A 17,363-nucleotide genomic window follows, 5' to 3' on the forward strand; every position below is an offset into this window, starting at 1 on the left:
CCAGAGGAAACTCACGTACCACTGGAGGTACACGTACCACAGTTTGAGAACCATGGAGGGTGCAAACAGATTTAGGTACCTGGAACACACACACACACACACACTCACACTCTAAGCTGCAGCTGAGCTCCTGTTGCTGTGGGGGACTCCGGATGCAGCTCTCCTGCTAATAGATCAGTCCACCCCTGCCACAGGAACACATTTGGTACATCCCATTGGTGCTCCTCTGGATGGTTTGTCTCTGACTCAGTTCGGTCACTGTTGCAGGTTCCTGGTCAGTCAGTCAGTCAGTTAGTCAGTGAGTCGAACGACATCCTGTGAGCGCGCGCGCACACACACACACACACACACACGCGCGAGCGCACATTCATAGAGAGCGAGAGCGAGAGTGGAGACGTAAAGGGAGAGAGTTTAAAGAGCGGAGCAGGAAACAAATCCTCGGTCATCCTCTCTCCTCTTCTCACGGTCTGCTGTGTTGTTGTGCATCGTCGATATGACCCTGTTCAGCCCAAGATGTGAGTATATCAGCTGTTCTATGCGTGTGTGTGTGTTGGATGTTTGTAACATTCACTGAAAGACAAGTGTGTCCCTAGTTGTTTTTTTTTTTGCTTTTCTTTCCCCTCTCATCTTTGCCCCACATCCATCTCTGCTTACCTTCATCCTTATCAGCTCCATCTGTGTGCGTCAAAGCCAGGATCCTTTTACACATGTGCCTCAGTCAGGTTTATTAAACACAACATGATACATGTGGGGGCCACACTGGCAAGGTCAGCACTCTCTCTGTGGCCACAGTGTCTGCTGGGACAGAGGTGTGATGGAAGTAAGCACACATGTTTGTCTTTAATGCAGATTTAATATCACTGTATAAAAAAAAGAGAGTCAGTTTTGCACAACTTCAACTCAAGTTCAGAAACTGCTCTCCAAAAGCAAATACTTCACAGTGACAGTCTGTGTGTGAATTTAGGATTGTTAGGTGTTTCCTATTCTGACTGTCGCGCTTTTCATTTTCATCTTTCTCCATAGCTGTGGTGGTATAAGATCCAATCTCCATCAAAATACCACGCAGTCATACAATCGCTCTTTTTATCCCGTAAGATTATAATCCATGTTTCATGCTGCCAAGGCTGCCACTGCTGTGAGTCTACTTTATTTAATCCTGAGAGTGTCAACTATAATAATAATAATGCCTCATTGTTGCCACTTAGTGCTAAAACTGACCCGAGGTCACTTGTAGAGAGACAGCAATTAATCAATTAATAATCTACTCCCACAGCGATAGCCCACTAGTCTTATTGCCAAGTAGTTTCAAGGGATTTACTTCTGGTGTTTTTGTTGCATGGCAAACACAATTACAGGAAAATAAGATTATAATATTGAAGAAAAAGAAAAAAACAACAGTACACCATGGAAGCAAAACCTAATTATTTAAAAACAACTGTAGTTATGTCATTTTTGTTTCTTACATGTGAATGCGTCAGTGGTTTCCTTGCTCGTCTCTGACGAGTTATCAGTTAATCCTGACAATAATCATCCGCTGCAGTCGTATAGTCAAATGCAGTGCAGGAAATGGAAGCTGGGAAGTGTCACGGAGCAGATGGGACGCATGCACATTGTACTCCAGCATCCACGTTTGACAGATTAGCTTCTCATGGGCTGCCAGACTGTGGCTTGATGAACCAGCTCTGTGGAAATGAATGGGCTGTCTCTGATCTATGATCTATGACCTGTTTAAAAGTCTATGCAAAGACAAAGAGTGACAACAGAGCTTTACCAGGCCTGCGTTTTATAAGTTTAAGAAGAAAAACAAAAAGCAAAGTCGCTCTGCACAATCCATTTAATCTAGAAAACCTGTTTGTTTAGAAAAGAGGTTTGTAAAATATTTCGTCTGGTTAATGTGAAATCAAATTTGCTGTTTCATCTAACCTACTTTGGTTTGTTCAAAAATAATCACTGTCTTTTCTTCTTTTTTTTTTTACCACTGATGATTAGAAATGTGCGCACAATTGATTAGTTTATTTTTAGATTTAAAAAAAATTTGAGTCAGACATTCGTCAGAGGAAATCAAGAAAAGGTTTACTGATATTTTGCAACGCAGCGAGAAGCCCATGATTATCTGCATGACAACATGTAGGAAACAGGGAAAAGCACAGTTTTCTCGTGCGACAGGAGCAACATTAAAAACTGATTAGACTAATACTACTAATAATACTAGTAAATCTGCAGACAAAGTTCTGCAGATTTACCCTACACCATCACACACTCACTGTCATATATATACACATATATATATATATATATATATATATATATATATATATATATATACATATATTTGTTTTTAAATGTACAAATTATTGGTTGTATATTGTAAATTGTGTGACACATTAGTAATGATTTTCGCTCCCTTTTTTTTTCTTTTATTTCCCCCCACTTGGCTATTAATAAATGAAAGACAAAGAGGTCAGCATCTAAATCCTTTTATTCAGAACACATGGGCTGGCACCGATGTGTCATTCAGGATTAGACCTTGTGTTACGTTTGTCCTCAAAGATCTGATCATAAGTGGACAATGTTCATGCGACACAATGCAGCATTTCAACCTTCAAATAATAATGTCTCCTTGATTATTTTGATGGTTCATCAACTTACAACAGGGTGAATGTCACCTCTGTCAAAGCCTGAGCAGATCTGCGTCACCTGTATTAGCATTATGGAACTTCCTCTGGTGGTACTTTAAGAAAAAAATCTGAAATACTGTTCTACTAAGCGGGGGTATGCGATCGGAGTGGAGCTGAGGATTTATGACTGGAGTGTGTAGAAAACGAAAACAAATTAAATAACGATAATTAGAGTCACCTTATCGCTCGCTCCATCTTAATCTAATTTCACTATACCAGTGTGCGAAGGTAATGGGAGGAAGAGGAGGACGATGAGAGAGCAAATTGGGAATAAATCTGCCTCCTGTGAAAAGTCTGTAGCTGACTTTGCTCGACCTATTTACGCCACTGTATTGTGGCGAGCTTGACTTGCAGTAGAAAATAATGAGTAGAGAAAATCACATTTGAACAGGAAGTGCCTTTCATTTTTGACACTTACAGTGTTGAGCAAGACACCACATTCAGAGAAAACCCAGAGTAGTAGCAGTAATCTAATTAAGCATGTATTAAAACAGGACAACACCATGTCTGCACTAGCGTACCGCATTTAGTTCACTTAGAACACAAGACGTGCGTGGAAGCTCCGCCCACCTACCCTCCCAACATGCTGGCAATATTTTAGCGTTGGTGATAATCGTGTTACTTCAAGAGCTCAGGTGGTTGTCACCGAGTGCCATCAAGTAAACACAGAGACACATTTTTCCACACTAAATTGCATTAAATAACATTGTCTTGAGTGCTTGAGTGTGGCTTATTCACACTCCCTGGAAACAATATTATACAGCGACAATATAGAAATGCTTTTCTTGTTCTGAATCTTTATGAATGTGGAAGTAGAGGATGCTTACCAGCTCTTTCCTCTGTGTCTGCTCTATTTCAGCAGCACAGCGTGGCTCTCAAGTTACATCTCAGCCAATAACATCATTCTCATTATATATTTTTTTTATAACTGTATAAGAATCAGATCAGATCATCTCTCTCTTTCTCTGCTACATTTCAGTAGCACATCATGGCTGAGGTGGAATCACTGCGGTATAGACCGAGTTAATTACGTTGGGAACGCTGTATTAAACCATGTACTTATACGTCTTTAAATATCTCCCTCACATCGACCGTGCAGTAGTATTTGGAGTGCAGGTGTGCATGTAAGTCTCCGGTACATCTCTGGCTACAGAGAGCAGGTCACCGGCTGTTCCTAAACTGTCTGAAAATGGGCTTCGCTGCGGGAGGTAAAGGAACATACACGTGTCTGAATTGCTTTTCACACATTCAGATCCATACTTAATTAATTGTAGTTTCCAGCCATTTGCCAGCCACGCCGATAGAGTGTATGTGCAGCTGGCCCGGTCACGCTCTATTCACCATCCATCTGTCCATGTCAGACTGGTCGTCTCCTCCTCTCCTCTCCTCTCCTCTCCTCTCGAACAACGAGGGTATCGTAATCAAGGCGGATCAGTTAATTGTCCCATTGGAACATGTATACAAAGAACAGAATGCTCAATGCCCTATAATTGGGAATTATTGATTCACATGTGGCAAATCAAAAAATAATTCATTTGAATCCCAGTTGTCCTTAGTTGATGATTGAGGATTTGTAATTTATGATGAAATCTGCTGGTGCAGATATAGCATGTTTTATTGTCGATTTTACTCTTAATGAGAAAATAATTCACAGAATCAACATTATGATCAATTGAAGAAGACCTGAAATTTGCAAACAGATCTTTTTGCAACAACGGGTAGCGAACGAACCCTGGTGTGTTTTTAGTAAATTGTAACTTCCTGGTTAGACTCACCCCTGCAATTCAAATGACCTGGGTGCCAATGAGCATGTAGTGTAATCAAGAGGGGCCCGGTCTAGAGAAAAAAACTGTTGAGTAGCGGGGTGGGCAATATGAGATTAAAATTATAACCCAATATACAATTATCATAATGCAATAAAGATATTCATGACAATATTTCACAGAATTACATATAAAAAGTCCCTGTTTGGTTATGGAATGACATATACTTCACAATAAAAGCATTTTTAATGATGCAAAATAAATACATTATTGAATAAATCCAAACTTAAGTCAATAATAACTTTGTCAACTGTGATTAAAACACCAAACAAGCTCATATATGTAATTTAATGTTGAATGTAGTAAATTTAATAATGCGAAAATTACAACGGAGTGCCTGATTATTACAAAAATATTGCTTGCAAATATGTTTAGTATTATCGTTTGTCCGGATTCTCTCACCTCGCTTTAAAGGAAGAGGAGGTCGTGGGCCTTATAACGTGATATAAAGATAGCAGTGGAACGCATGTAATCGACTGGGGGGTCACATGTGACATTTAGTCACAGTTATTGGTGAAGTTGCATATTGTAACACACCCTTTCTTTCCAATTAGTAAAGTAAAGTATGCCGCCCACCCGCACATCTAACCACCTGAATATCCCTCTTAGTGTACATGTATGCTTTGTGTTGCTGTGTTGTGTTGTGTTGTGTTGTGTTACGCTGCTTCTTAACTGTGTTAGCGCAAAGTGAATCAGTTGCTCTTCGTTGCAGACATGAGCATGAGTGGAGAGCTGAAGTCAGGCCGCTCCAGGGCAGCGAGTAAGAGGGCCAGCAACACCACGTATGGGTGAGTATGAACCTTGCTGCTCCTCGCACACACACACACACACACACACACACACCCCTGTGCTCTCACAGACAATCACATACCCTGTTATTTGCTGCAGCCCTTTATCTGCGACTCAATAGCTGCACCTTAGCGTTGCAGTCAGTGCGGCATTGTTCATTATTAGCTTCATCGTGTGTGTGTGTGTGTGTGTGTCAGCGCCTGTATTGATTCCAGCCAGAGGTGCTGTCTCCATCAGTCAATGTTTTAATCTGTCTGTTGATGTAGTGCCCACATATGATTGGAGCTGATTACTGTTTATTGCTGGTGGTTCAATACGGAGTCAGGGCGCTACACTAACATTACGTGCGTGCTGGTGGTGAGACAACGTTGTGTGGGCTTGTTTAAATTCATCAGTGCCTTCATTACTTCCACAGCCCTCAAACCACATCCTGTTCTATGACTTGTTTCTCTGAAGCTTTGTGATTTGACTGCTGAAGCTGAAAAAGAAAGAAATGTGTTTTATTTTGTTATTTTGTCACGCACCAAATGTTTTTAGCAGAGAAAGGCGACTTCACCCAAATTGCACGCTGTGCCTCTTAATTTTACACTGGTTGTACCAAGCTCCCGTCTTATCCCATAATCAGAGCACATTACTATAATTTGTGGTTGATTGGTGGTGGTAACGCTGAATGGAACTGCCACCTTTAAGGAAAGATGAACAATATCAGCACCAACGGCCCCCAGGGCCAGTGGCCAATATTTAGCTCCTCCTCCTGCAAATATTGCAGTGGAATAACCATAGTCTGTGTGAAGTTTGAGTCACATCTCATTTTTTTAGCTCATACTCCAACAGTGCATTTTCTCCGGGACGTCCTCCAGAGGCCCGAATGTTGTCCTCCACACAGGTGCAAAAAAAAATGGAATGCACTTAAGTAACATCACTAAATCAGAAAGGCATGCAAAAAAACTTATTTATGGAGTCTCTGAAACCATATGTTGAGTGTATATTTGCTGAAAAGTAATAATGAAATAGCTGTGAATGGTAATAGCTGTGAATGTCCTCACCCGTGCAGAGAAGAGGTTGTTTTTTTTTTTTGCTGACAGTGCAGAAGAGAGTTGCTGATGTTAAAGCAGACTGAGTAAACATAATAAATAATGTTGAAGTCATTTTCAGGACGTGCACAAAAATGCATGTTAGGAGTGTTTGGAATACAAACAAGAGTAAGAAATAAACTCAAATGGATGTGATGATAATAATAATAATAGTGATAATAATAAGTCTGATGATTACATAGTTGACTGCTAAGTTTACCTGCAAGCGTTTGAAATATTCACATGATGGGATCACAGGTTTGTTTCCTGCCCTCTTTTCATCAAAGTGACGTTTTTTTTTCCTTTTGTTTTTCCTTTGTTTCGGGTTAAGATAGACAGATAGACAGAAAGATGTGAGGCTCTAAATTGAGCCCAAACAAAGTGCAGAAGTATCATTCTCCCTCTAAGATCACTTCATTTACATTAATGCTGAAAATGTACGTCATAATAGATCAGTAAGCCAAAAAAAAGTCTCGTCTACTGTGCCTTAAAAATACACTTCTGCGTAACTGCGACACCACTGGTTTGCAGCATCTCAGTATGTGCTTTTCGTCTCTTCCTGACAGCTCAGTCTCCTTTCCCTCAAATCATATGTACAGTCATATGTAGAAATAGACATATTGCAGTATGGAACAATACACTGTATATACTCAGCGTGTCCTTGAGGACCGTTAATCTGGCTCTGTCCCCTGTCTGCCCGCAACCTTAATCCTCCAAACGTTATTTACCCATTCCACCATGTAGTTATCTGGCAGCTATGCATTATTGAGCTCAGTCATTAGTTTATACACACACACAGAATATTTGAATATTTAATGAATAATCCTGTTGAATGTTCAAAGTGCATTTTTGAAAATTGAAATAAGGGCTGTTTTTATAAGTGATATTTATTTGTGTCCCTTCCACAATGTGACAAAAAAAACACTGGTTGAGAATTTCACAATCAACACATCATTACAACTTGGGATTGGAATCGGTCAAAATCACTGGCCGGATAAAAACGTAAAATCCGATACAAACCAAAAACCCTATGTGTAAATATGTGACTAAAAATGTAAATAAATACCAGCAAAATGACTGTATTGGACTAATATCGAGTCTCATCCCTAATTACAACTGCTATAAGTAAGTCTGTGCATCAGGAGATAATGTCATAATGTAACATCATTAAGGGATGAACCGACAGAGAACTGACTTCCATAAGCAGCTTGGGTTCATGAAGCTTTATAGCCACATTCAGTTCACCGTTTAACTGACTGGTTAACAGCTTTTCTCTTTTGGTTCAATCACTTTTATGTAGCTCAGAGCCAGTAAAACTCTTTGTTTTCTCTTTGCTCAGCACCAAACAGCAAACTAGCTGCTGAACTTACAGTGAAGCCTTCTGCAGCTAAAGAAACAGCTGTTCCTCTGACAGTAAACACACTACAAACAGTGTTGAATAAAGGCATGACTCATGGGTGATGATAACGTTGCCGTACGTGGGCAAAACAAAACCTTTCCATCAAGTTTGCCAAATGTAAATCATAAACAAATGTAAACCGGTGAGAGACGGCTTTCAAAAATCTCTCTGCCCAGACTCCAATAATCCTGCTCTGAGCTGCTGGCAGCAGTGAACCCCATCTCCTCCCTCCTCCCACTGATTTCACAGAGCTGGCAAACAAACTACTGCCTGTGGCCTCGATTACTTTGTTACTTTCAAGCCCATGTCTTCGAAAGCAGTGCAATCTGCTGATGCAACACCAGGCGTGTCGCCTGCAGTTATGAACTGTGATGATTTTAGATAATCCACCTCAAATAAATGTAAATATCAACCTCTATTTACGTTAAACCCAGTGAAAGATTCTTGATTCTGCTGTTTTTAAAAATGGTACCGCGTCACTCTGAAGTAGAAATCAGTTTCTTTTTCATTCAATCCACTGTAAAATGAGTTCACACCAAAACTGATTAAGACTATCAGCTCCACATGACTATCTCTGTGTCTGTCAGTGTGACAGTGTGTAGACGTTGTGTCACTCGGCAACATTCCTGCACCGCACACAGAAAGTGATTTCTTTGATGCCAAGAGAGAGATGGAGGCAACAGCAGTATTGCACGAGTAATGTGAGACGGCTGCAGACAGGCAGGTTCGGATTACGACTGGAAAACACTAAAGAGCCCCGTGAAATGTTTCAAAAGTGAATTTTACTGCTCAAAAAAAACCTGGTCCTTTAGAAGTTTGATGTATAAATGCTTCTTGTCACACAAATATGGTGTAGTGGTTGGTATTGGTTAGTAGCGGTTAATAGTGGTTAGCAGGGCTGTGCAATTAATCAAAACTTGTGTTTCAATTACGATTATGGGCCCAAAATGATGGGAGCTTTTATTCTGAAAATACCACTTGTATTCTCATAATGGTGTTTGACTTCCTGTCCCGCTCACCAAATATTGAACGCGGGTATTCAGTGGAATACCTGGGTTAAACACGCAGTAAAGATATATATATATATATTGTAATTTATAATTATTTTTAATGTTAATTAAAGAGGTTAATTCAAAATTTCATGATTTTTTTTTAGGTGCAGTAAATTTGTCAATGAGTAATCGTTTGAAGTAATCTTGATTTTAATTTTTTCCATAATTGACTGGCCCCAGTGGTTCGCACTGTTGGCTCACGGCAAGAAGGTGCTGGGTTTGATTTCCAGTCTGGAACCTTTCTGTTGCAGAGTTTTCATGTTCTTCCTGTGTCTGTGTGGGTTTTCCTCCGGGCTCTCCGCTTTCCTCCCACATGTATGAATATTACCTATGAATGTTAGACACATTCAGTCAGGTTGGTCCCTTGTCCCTCTGATCAACCGTCCACCTGACCTCACAATCTCCCCTGTGGCAGGTTCTCTGTCGCTTGGCGAGTCCCCAGCTGTGGTAGGAGAGGTGGGGCAGCGAGAGAGTGGCGTGCATCTCACAGCCCAGATGCTGCTACAGCCGCGGCCCCTGCATGCTTCGGTGCACTAATACAAAGGTTCATTGTAATGTGTGGCCTTTATGTGCCTCAGGTGTGTTTGTGTGTCAGTGTTAAATTCGGCATGGTTAACGAGCCGAAGGGCTTCTCTGCTGAAGTAGTTTGCTTTTGTATTGTTCTTGTTAAAGAGGAGCCAGGATAGTGTTAAGCATAATTTCACAACGAAGAACCTCACTAGTTACATTAAGAGTAGCTAATGTTGCTGAGTTGATGGCGATGTGACGTCTGCTGCTGCTGGGTGCACTGTGCAACAAGAAACACCAGCAATGGGGACACCAGTCTTGTTCAAGAGCCTTGTTTGGACAATTGGATAGCATGTTGTGATTCGATGCTGATGCTTGGAAAGTTGAGCAGTTCTCAACTTGTAATGTGAGCAAAGCAACGCACACCCTCCGTGCAGTTTGGCAATGCTTGACACCACTCCGTTCAAAGAGATTTCTCCACCACATACATTCATTTCTGCTTTAGTCCTAAACCTATAATTATCACAGCACTGATTGCTACCCATTGACATAATAATGGTTGTGATCACTGTGTCCAGAAGGTGAAGCTAATGTGGAAGTGCTTAAAACTCGTCCTCTATTGAAGGGGGACTAACCAATGGCTGATGTTAAGTTGGGTTGCTTGTTGACCTTTAAGTCAATCCCTGCAACCTTACTTTTCTTTCTTAAATTGCTCGGTGCACGTGCTCGGCCTGTGTCAAGGTTTTTAACGTGCTCATTTTTATTAACTGCTCCACTGTGGTGTTCAAGTGGAGGTAAGGAGTGAGGCAGAGAGGGAGGAGTGGTCGCTCATCTGAATGGAGTGGAGTGAGCATCTGGTCTCTGATAGTTTGGTCTGAGTTCTCTGTGCACTTCGTTCTTTTACTATTCTCCTTTCATTTTAAAGTATCATTCAGAGCCAAGTGTGAGTTTCAAGTGAGGGTGGAAACATTGCAGCTGACCCACCTGTCCCTTTGGCTCAAGGCTGGAGTCCAGACAGGTGGAGCACTGCAGTATGCACTGTGCAGTTGGCAGGACCAGAGGGTGATCTGTCCTATGTTAAGAACAGTGTGCTGCAACTCAAAGGCAAGTCTGATGACAGATATTACAAAAATCGATGCAAGGGTAATTAATGCTAGGTCAGCTAAGTTAATGGGTTTGCTCTTGTAGTTAAAAGAACGTTGTATATTGTAAAATCTGACTCCAAACTCAAGAGTCTTACAGAACCTCTGCCAGTGTCAGCTTTCACTTCATGCATTGATAAGGCCTTATCCACACAGAAATAGAAATTTCCCTATATGATCCTTTTCTTTTTCATTCTAAAAAGGTTTTCCATGAACATGGCGTTGTTTCAAGAAATGTCGTCATTCACACAAAACCCCCCGAAACAACTTTAAACTCTGTAGTAGTAGGAACGCTGCAACACGAATACACCAAAAATGAAGAAGAAAGCCTGTAGAATAAAGCTTCCACACAGTGTACAGAGGTAGGACTTTGACATCATTGTTTTTCCATAGTTGCATATTGGTTGTATACAGGAAAATACACAGTCGGTGTTCTGAGATTTCTGGGACCTTGGGCTACCCAAATGCCAGTTCTGAGTAGATAAAATTCCAACACAATACAAAGTTTTGTGAATTCTCCTAAACTTGTGGATGTCAGATTATGACATGAACACTAGCTGTTTCCAATAGGTTAAAGCTGTTGGGGGGAAACAAGAAGAAAATGGGCTCAAAGTAAAAGGTTCTCAGTGGACAGTGAGATATGTGAAACCCAAAAGCCGTGTTTGCACCGAGTGGAACAGTTCGGTACAGTACGGTACAAATTTCTTTGTGTTTCCATTAGGAATAGTACCAAACAGTTCCATTTCTCGGCTTCCCTTAGGGTACCGGAGTAATGGTAGCGTATGGTAAGGGTGGAGCTGGACCCACGACAGTCACTGTATTGGGGCGACAGAAGAGGGTCAGAATAGGCTCCCTTGCCACCGGTGTTTTTGCAACACCTGCAGTCTATTCTCATACAAAGCTTGACGTCTAATTGAAACTAACAGCCACAGACCGAAAAGAAACGAGCTGCTGGATGTCCTCCTTTGTTGTCTGTTGTGTTTCCTTCAATGTCTTTTGTGTTGCTTGCGCACTGGTACAATGTCCCCCTGCGTATCTCGCCGATACGGCCATCGAGCACAGTGCACACCCTAACCCTAAACCCTAACCCTACCAAGTAAAGATACTGTTCTCAGTCGAAACGCAAGCCTGACCGGGGGCTTTACCGTTCCAAACCGTACCATACTGTACCAAACCAAACTGTACCACAGACCAAACTGTAACTATTTGCCAGATTTGGTTTGATGACCTGCTCTCTTATGTACACAGTGGTCATTGTTGAGTTGTGTTGAGCAACCATTTTAGCTCTCACTGGGCTGCAGCATTACATCAGAGTATATGCACATAATATGCATAACATAAAGGCATCAGGCATCACTTTGTATTTTCTTTCATCACAATGATGCCACCACAATGCTGTAATGCTGGATGGAACTGTGCTGCTTTCAAAAGAAAGAAAGCAGCATTACTTTGGTTTATGCTGTTCATTTGTCATAGAGTGGAAATCACTTCAGACTACACTGCACTTACAGTGATGAATTTCTTGCCAAAATTGTTTTCACAAATAGCAGGACCATTCTGCTTATATTTGCACCTTTTGTAAAATTAAGTTAAATGAAGTGTGGAGACAGTTCTTGGCCTGTTTGAATAATACTCAGTGTAAGCAGCAATGTTTGTCCTAGACATGTCCAACACAATGCAGCCAATTAGCCGCTAGAAAACCAGGAGGAAAGTCATCTAGACACAAAGTACTGTCGGTGTTAATCAAGGATCCTCAAACCGAGACCTCTTGAATGGATTTAGTGGGGCAACTGCAATGGTTGTAAAAATAAGTTAAATATAAATTCACTTGATTTATAACCTCAGTAAATGTTTTTCTGGGCAGTTTATGACGCCCACTTTGTAAATGATGGTCCCATTTAGAGTAAAATTGGAGATAATGCAGGGTATGTATTCAGTCACTGCATGTGTAAGTGAATGCACAGTGGTAGAGCTTTCAATCAGGCCCAACAAGGACCTTCTTCTGTGGAGTATGCAAGATCTTACCTTTAGCTGATCTTGAGTGTAAATGATAATTTGTCTCTCTATATTGAACCTAAAGTATGATAGGTTGATGTCCTGTTTGTACCACTAAAACCCTCAATGGATAAGCAGTAAAGATAATGGACCCATGGAATGAAATAGTGTGTCATTGTGTATGAAAATAGTCTTGAGTGTGAGTTTGCAGTGTTGCTATAGACAAATGTTTCAAAATGGTTTTGTGTGTACATACTGTAGTCATTTTTGTACCACTGCTGTGAATAAGAGAATCTTTGTGGTTACAGGATTGTACAAATACAAAACAAACCATGAGCACTTGTTTTGGATGACACTTTGGATGACCACTTCTCCACAATGTCTTCAAATACTGACCCTTTTTACCTGAATGGCAAGCATATCAATTTGGTGGCTATTTTTGTTGGCGCTATGGTCACAAACAACCCAGTAACTACAGTAAAACCCACTGTTCCTTCCCCTTTTCCTTCAGCATATGTTATAGCTTGTAGCTGTTACTTCCATTTAGCTCTTTTCATTCTCCCTCTGTCCTTTGTTGGCTTTTCCTCCGTGTTCCTATCCACAGCCCGTTCCTGGGAGATGTGACAGGGGCTGTACTATGGGTAAAGGTCATTGCAATCACAGGTGGATGTTCCGCTGGTGGAAAGGTCAGAGCAAGGAGGAGAGTGTACCTGTCGGTCTCAGGGCCACAGCCAAAGCCTTTGAGAGCACAGACAACAACCGAAGATAGGAGACAGGTTGGTCACAAGCCAGTGGTGGTGACATGAAGAGCTCAGAGCAAGACGGTGGAAGTAACTACACTCACATTAGTCAGAAAATGCATCTCTCACCCAGTAGTTGAATGTTGGAGGCTTTATGATTTGGATTGTCTATGTGTTTGACTGTAAGTTTGTTTGTGCAGGCAATGGTCATCTTTGTAGAATTTCTCCTAAATGGAATAAATATTCAGCAAATGGTTAAAGTTCATATACATAAAGTTATATACATGTATGTATATATACGCAGTATGAAATGTAATTCCATATTGCACAACCATCCAAGGTAACTGGACACATATTTATCCATTCTGGCTGTAAAATAATAATATAATAAAAAAAATGTCAGGGCAAGGCTATGCAAACCAAACCATTTTTATTTTAAAGCAACCTTTACAAACCTATCTCCCAGTTAACCCTCTTGAATGTTACCCAGTGGACCTTATGTATACAGAGCTTTTCTTGCCTTGATGACCACTCAAAGCTGCATGAGAGTACAGTTTTGCCATTGACCCTTTCACACTCGCATACATACAGCGCAAACACCCATTCACACGCTGTCGGCACAGCCGTGGAATCATGGTGTCTCGCCCAAGGACACATCGGCATGTAGCCAAACCTACAACCTTCCTGTCTCATGTCATCCCATAGTCAAAAAAGTGCATGTTACTTGAATCGGAGTCTGCACTGCATGGGTTAGTGCATTAATTCTTGGGTCTATATATATTCTATGGCAAGCCTGATGAGCCACTATCTTTCCTGTCCTGCAGACTTATCACTTTACAGGAGTTGGTCCCTCTGCTAATGAAGTCATCTCTATCCCTGCTGCCTCCTGTATTCTGTAAGGGGAAAAGTAAGGAAAGCAGGTGTGAGAGGCAAAAAAAGAGACGTGAGAGTAAGATTTGATGCAAAGGGGCGCAAATTGCCAAGGTGCCGTTTAGAGTAGAGAACAGCAATAAAGAGGACAAGTAAAGTGAAAGAGAGAGAAGTATGTATATATATATATATATATGTACAACAGAGAAAAATGCAGAGAGTGAAAGAAGTAACAGTTGGTGAGAGTGAGGGGTGATGAAAGCAAAAGAGGGAAAGCAAGTGAGCACTACACTGCGTGCCATTGGCCCCCTGGCGTGAACAATCCATCTCAAATTGATCTTCTAGCTCGGCCCAGCAGGGCATTCTGAATCAATCTCAAATTGATCTGTGTGCCAGAGGTCGGGAAAACTAGCAGTGGAGCTTATCAGAAATATAGTGGTGCTGGGAGGATCTGACAGGGAAACTTATCACACTGCACAACAGGAAATGGGCTCTGAGCCCCCGGGGCAGCAAGAAGACGAGCCTGCTCCCTGTATACACACACACACACACACACACACACATGCACATAGACTTCACATGCTACCCAGTGTTCAGCAAAGTACAGAGAGGGGTATAGTGTGTACAGACACAGTCACATAAACAAACACACTTGCACAAGCTTTCGCTCCCTCTGCCGAGGCATCAGTACACACCTGGAGGCTTCCTCAATGAGTAATAAGTTTGTCAGAGCACAATATGTCAATATATTCTAAGTTAGACAGGTAAGATTTCAGGCCTGCAGCTCAGAATGACTTATAAACCATTTAATGTGTCCTCAGCACAGCTATGTGAAAGGCCAGAGGAAAGGCGATCAATACCATCCTGCATTTAGACAGTCAGTCAGCTTAGGGGAGCAACCTGCCTCTCCAGGCTCAGTAAAAATAAAACCATATAAACAATTGTTCAGAAGTGATTTTCACCAAACAATATCTCGGGAAACTCCAGGGCAGAAGTAAAGGAAGTCTGCCTTTTATCCACAGCTTCCATTGAAAATGTGTATCCGTAAGAATCCGCTGGCCACGATACTATAAGATATATCTCATCTTTTTTGTCAGTGTTCCAGTTTGTGTTTCTGAAGCAGCTTTCAGAAATGTTTGAGGTTTTTCCAGAAGTGTTTGAGAACACAATGTCTGCAAAGGTCACTCAGGATGTTTCTCCACAACGTGTCCTTGTCCTTCCTCTCCCAGTTATGTCATTTCCTAGTAAGTAGACGTGATCGTCTCATTTGAGAACACTGCAGGAAAAGCTCAGGATAATTGACGTCGAGCGAGTGACTGACTGAGTGTCCTGTATGCTGCACGCTGCAGCCCTCACCTGGATAATCCGGGACATTTTACCTCTGTTGTGAATCTGTCTGACCCCGACATTCCCAGGTCCAATTTTGCCGCATTTTCAGGAGATCATGTCTGGAAACGACTTGTGTAATTGTGGACTTTTGCGGTGACCTTTCCACGCTTGTTTTTGTGTGGGTCACCAGATTGAGTCTGGCAGCAACTTTATGACCACACAAAGCAAACTCAAAGTTCATTTTGATGACATAGAGAGAATGACACAGAGATGGGTTCAATGGTGCAGCACAGGCAATGAGAGGCCGGAGGGAATGCGGTGTAAAAAACAGTGAGCGTGAGGTGGGTGTGTTTGAGCATGTCAGCATTTGAAAGGCAGCAGGAGAGCCTTTTCTGTGGCCTGGACTGGAAAAGCTCTCTGTCAGCACAGAGGGGTAATGGGGTTTAATAGAACAGAGGGGGAGAAGATCAGTGTATGAGTGTGGGTACAAGCTGCATGTCCCAGGGAACACCACAGTGATGGTTAACACAAGCGTGAACTAACTGCGTGACTCATAAATGTGTGGAAACTCTCTTGTGGTAGGCAAATTCAAGCATACATGCATGCTATCGGTTTCATTAGCTGTGAATGTAATACATATTCAATGAACCCTGCAACGCTGTCAGAGTAACAGCAAAGGAAATCCAACACAGACATGGGGAGTGAGGAAAGTGTTCATTTGACAATATGGCTGGTCAAACAGACCTAGAACGGGCTCCACACCATTACCCCTACCCGTTGTGTCCTCTTCTGCTTACACCTTCACACCATCCATGATCCTTCTTTGTGGTCTTTGTCTTTTCCTCCTACCCGGCAGCTCCATCTTGAACATCCTTTGTCCGAAATATTCCCTTTCCCCCCTCTGCTCTGGAACAAATCATCTCAACCTTGACTCTCTTACTTAATTTCCAAACCACTCATCCATCCTGGTCACTCTCAGCACCTCCAGCTCCGCCGCCTGTCTTTCAGACAGTGCCACTGTGTCCAAGCCATCGTATCTAGCCTTACGTGTGTCACACACCACCTCTGACACTCGTCTCCACCCACTCCATCCTGCCTTCAACTCTCTTCTTCTCTGCTTTGCGTTGGATGGTTGATGCCAGTTGATCTGTCTCACTGTCATTCGCACTGTGTCTTTCTCCCGCTAACTTTCCTTCCTGCAGATTATCCCTGCCCGACCTCATCTGTCAACCTGTCCGTCACCGTTGCAAACCAGAAGGGAGTGAAGGGACTGAGAACTGATCCCTGATGTAATCCCACCTCCATCCATCACTCCAACTGCACTGTCTCACTGTCCTCGTACAGTACATGTCCTGCATCATCCTCACATACGTCTCTGCCATTCCAGACTTCCTCGCACAGTTCCTCTCTCTGCACCCAATCATAAGCTTTCTCTAGATCCACAAAGACACCGTGCAACCCTGTCTGGTTTTCTCGATACTTCTCCATCAGCACCCTCAAAGCAAAAATCACATCTAAGGAACTATTCCTAAGCACGGCCCCATGCTGCTGCTCACTGATCTTCACCTCTTTCCTGAACCCACATCTTCATGGTGCGTGCTCTGTAATCACTACAGTTCAGCACGTCACCCTTGTTCTTGGAAAATCCGTACCTCTACACATTTTCTTCATTCCATTTTGCCATAATGAACTAAATGGCAATAAATGCATCACTGTGAACTGCAGTGTAGTCTGAAGGACTTTTCAATAAAAATCAAGTTATTTAACCCGGGATTTAAACTGAGAACCTTTTAGGATGGGGTTCATACTTCCCACAGTCTGCATTCACAGAACGCCACTTTGCATTTCCATTCCAGTGGTGGAGATTTGACAATGCTGTGTCTCAGTCCTCCATCGGAACATGAATGTGGCAGATACAGGGAGGCTGTGCTCGCCGATGTCAGGCTTTCTCCCAGTGAGGATGGCA

The 17,363-nt window shown here is 42.1% G+C and overlaps 1 protein-coding gene across 1 annotated transcript in view; it reads left to right on the top strand.

Annotated features, from left to right (window-relative positions):
* Positions 1-236: 236 nt before the first annotated feature.
* Positions 237-17,363, top strand: part of si:dkey-234i14.2 (heterogeneous nuclear ribonucleoprotein C) — a 41,041-nt gene continuing 23,914 nt past the window's right edge. The window contains exons 1-2 of the mRNA XM_044031222.1: positions 237-515; positions 5,214-5,289. Of these exons, the coding sequence (XP_043887157.1) occupies positions 494-515; positions 5,214-5,289 (98 nt within the window). The 5' untranslated portion in view covers positions 237-493. The remainder of the gene's footprint in view (positions 516-5,213; positions 5,290-17,363) is intronic.

This window comes from Solea senegalensis, linkage group LG7, assembly GCF_019176455.1.
Source record: "Solea senegalensis isolate Sse05_10M linkage group LG7, IFAPA_SoseM_1, whole genome shotgun sequence".
In the NCBI taxonomy this organism is placed as follows: Eukaryota; Metazoa; Chordata; class Actinopteri; order Pleuronectiformes; family Soleidae; genus Solea; species Solea senegalensis.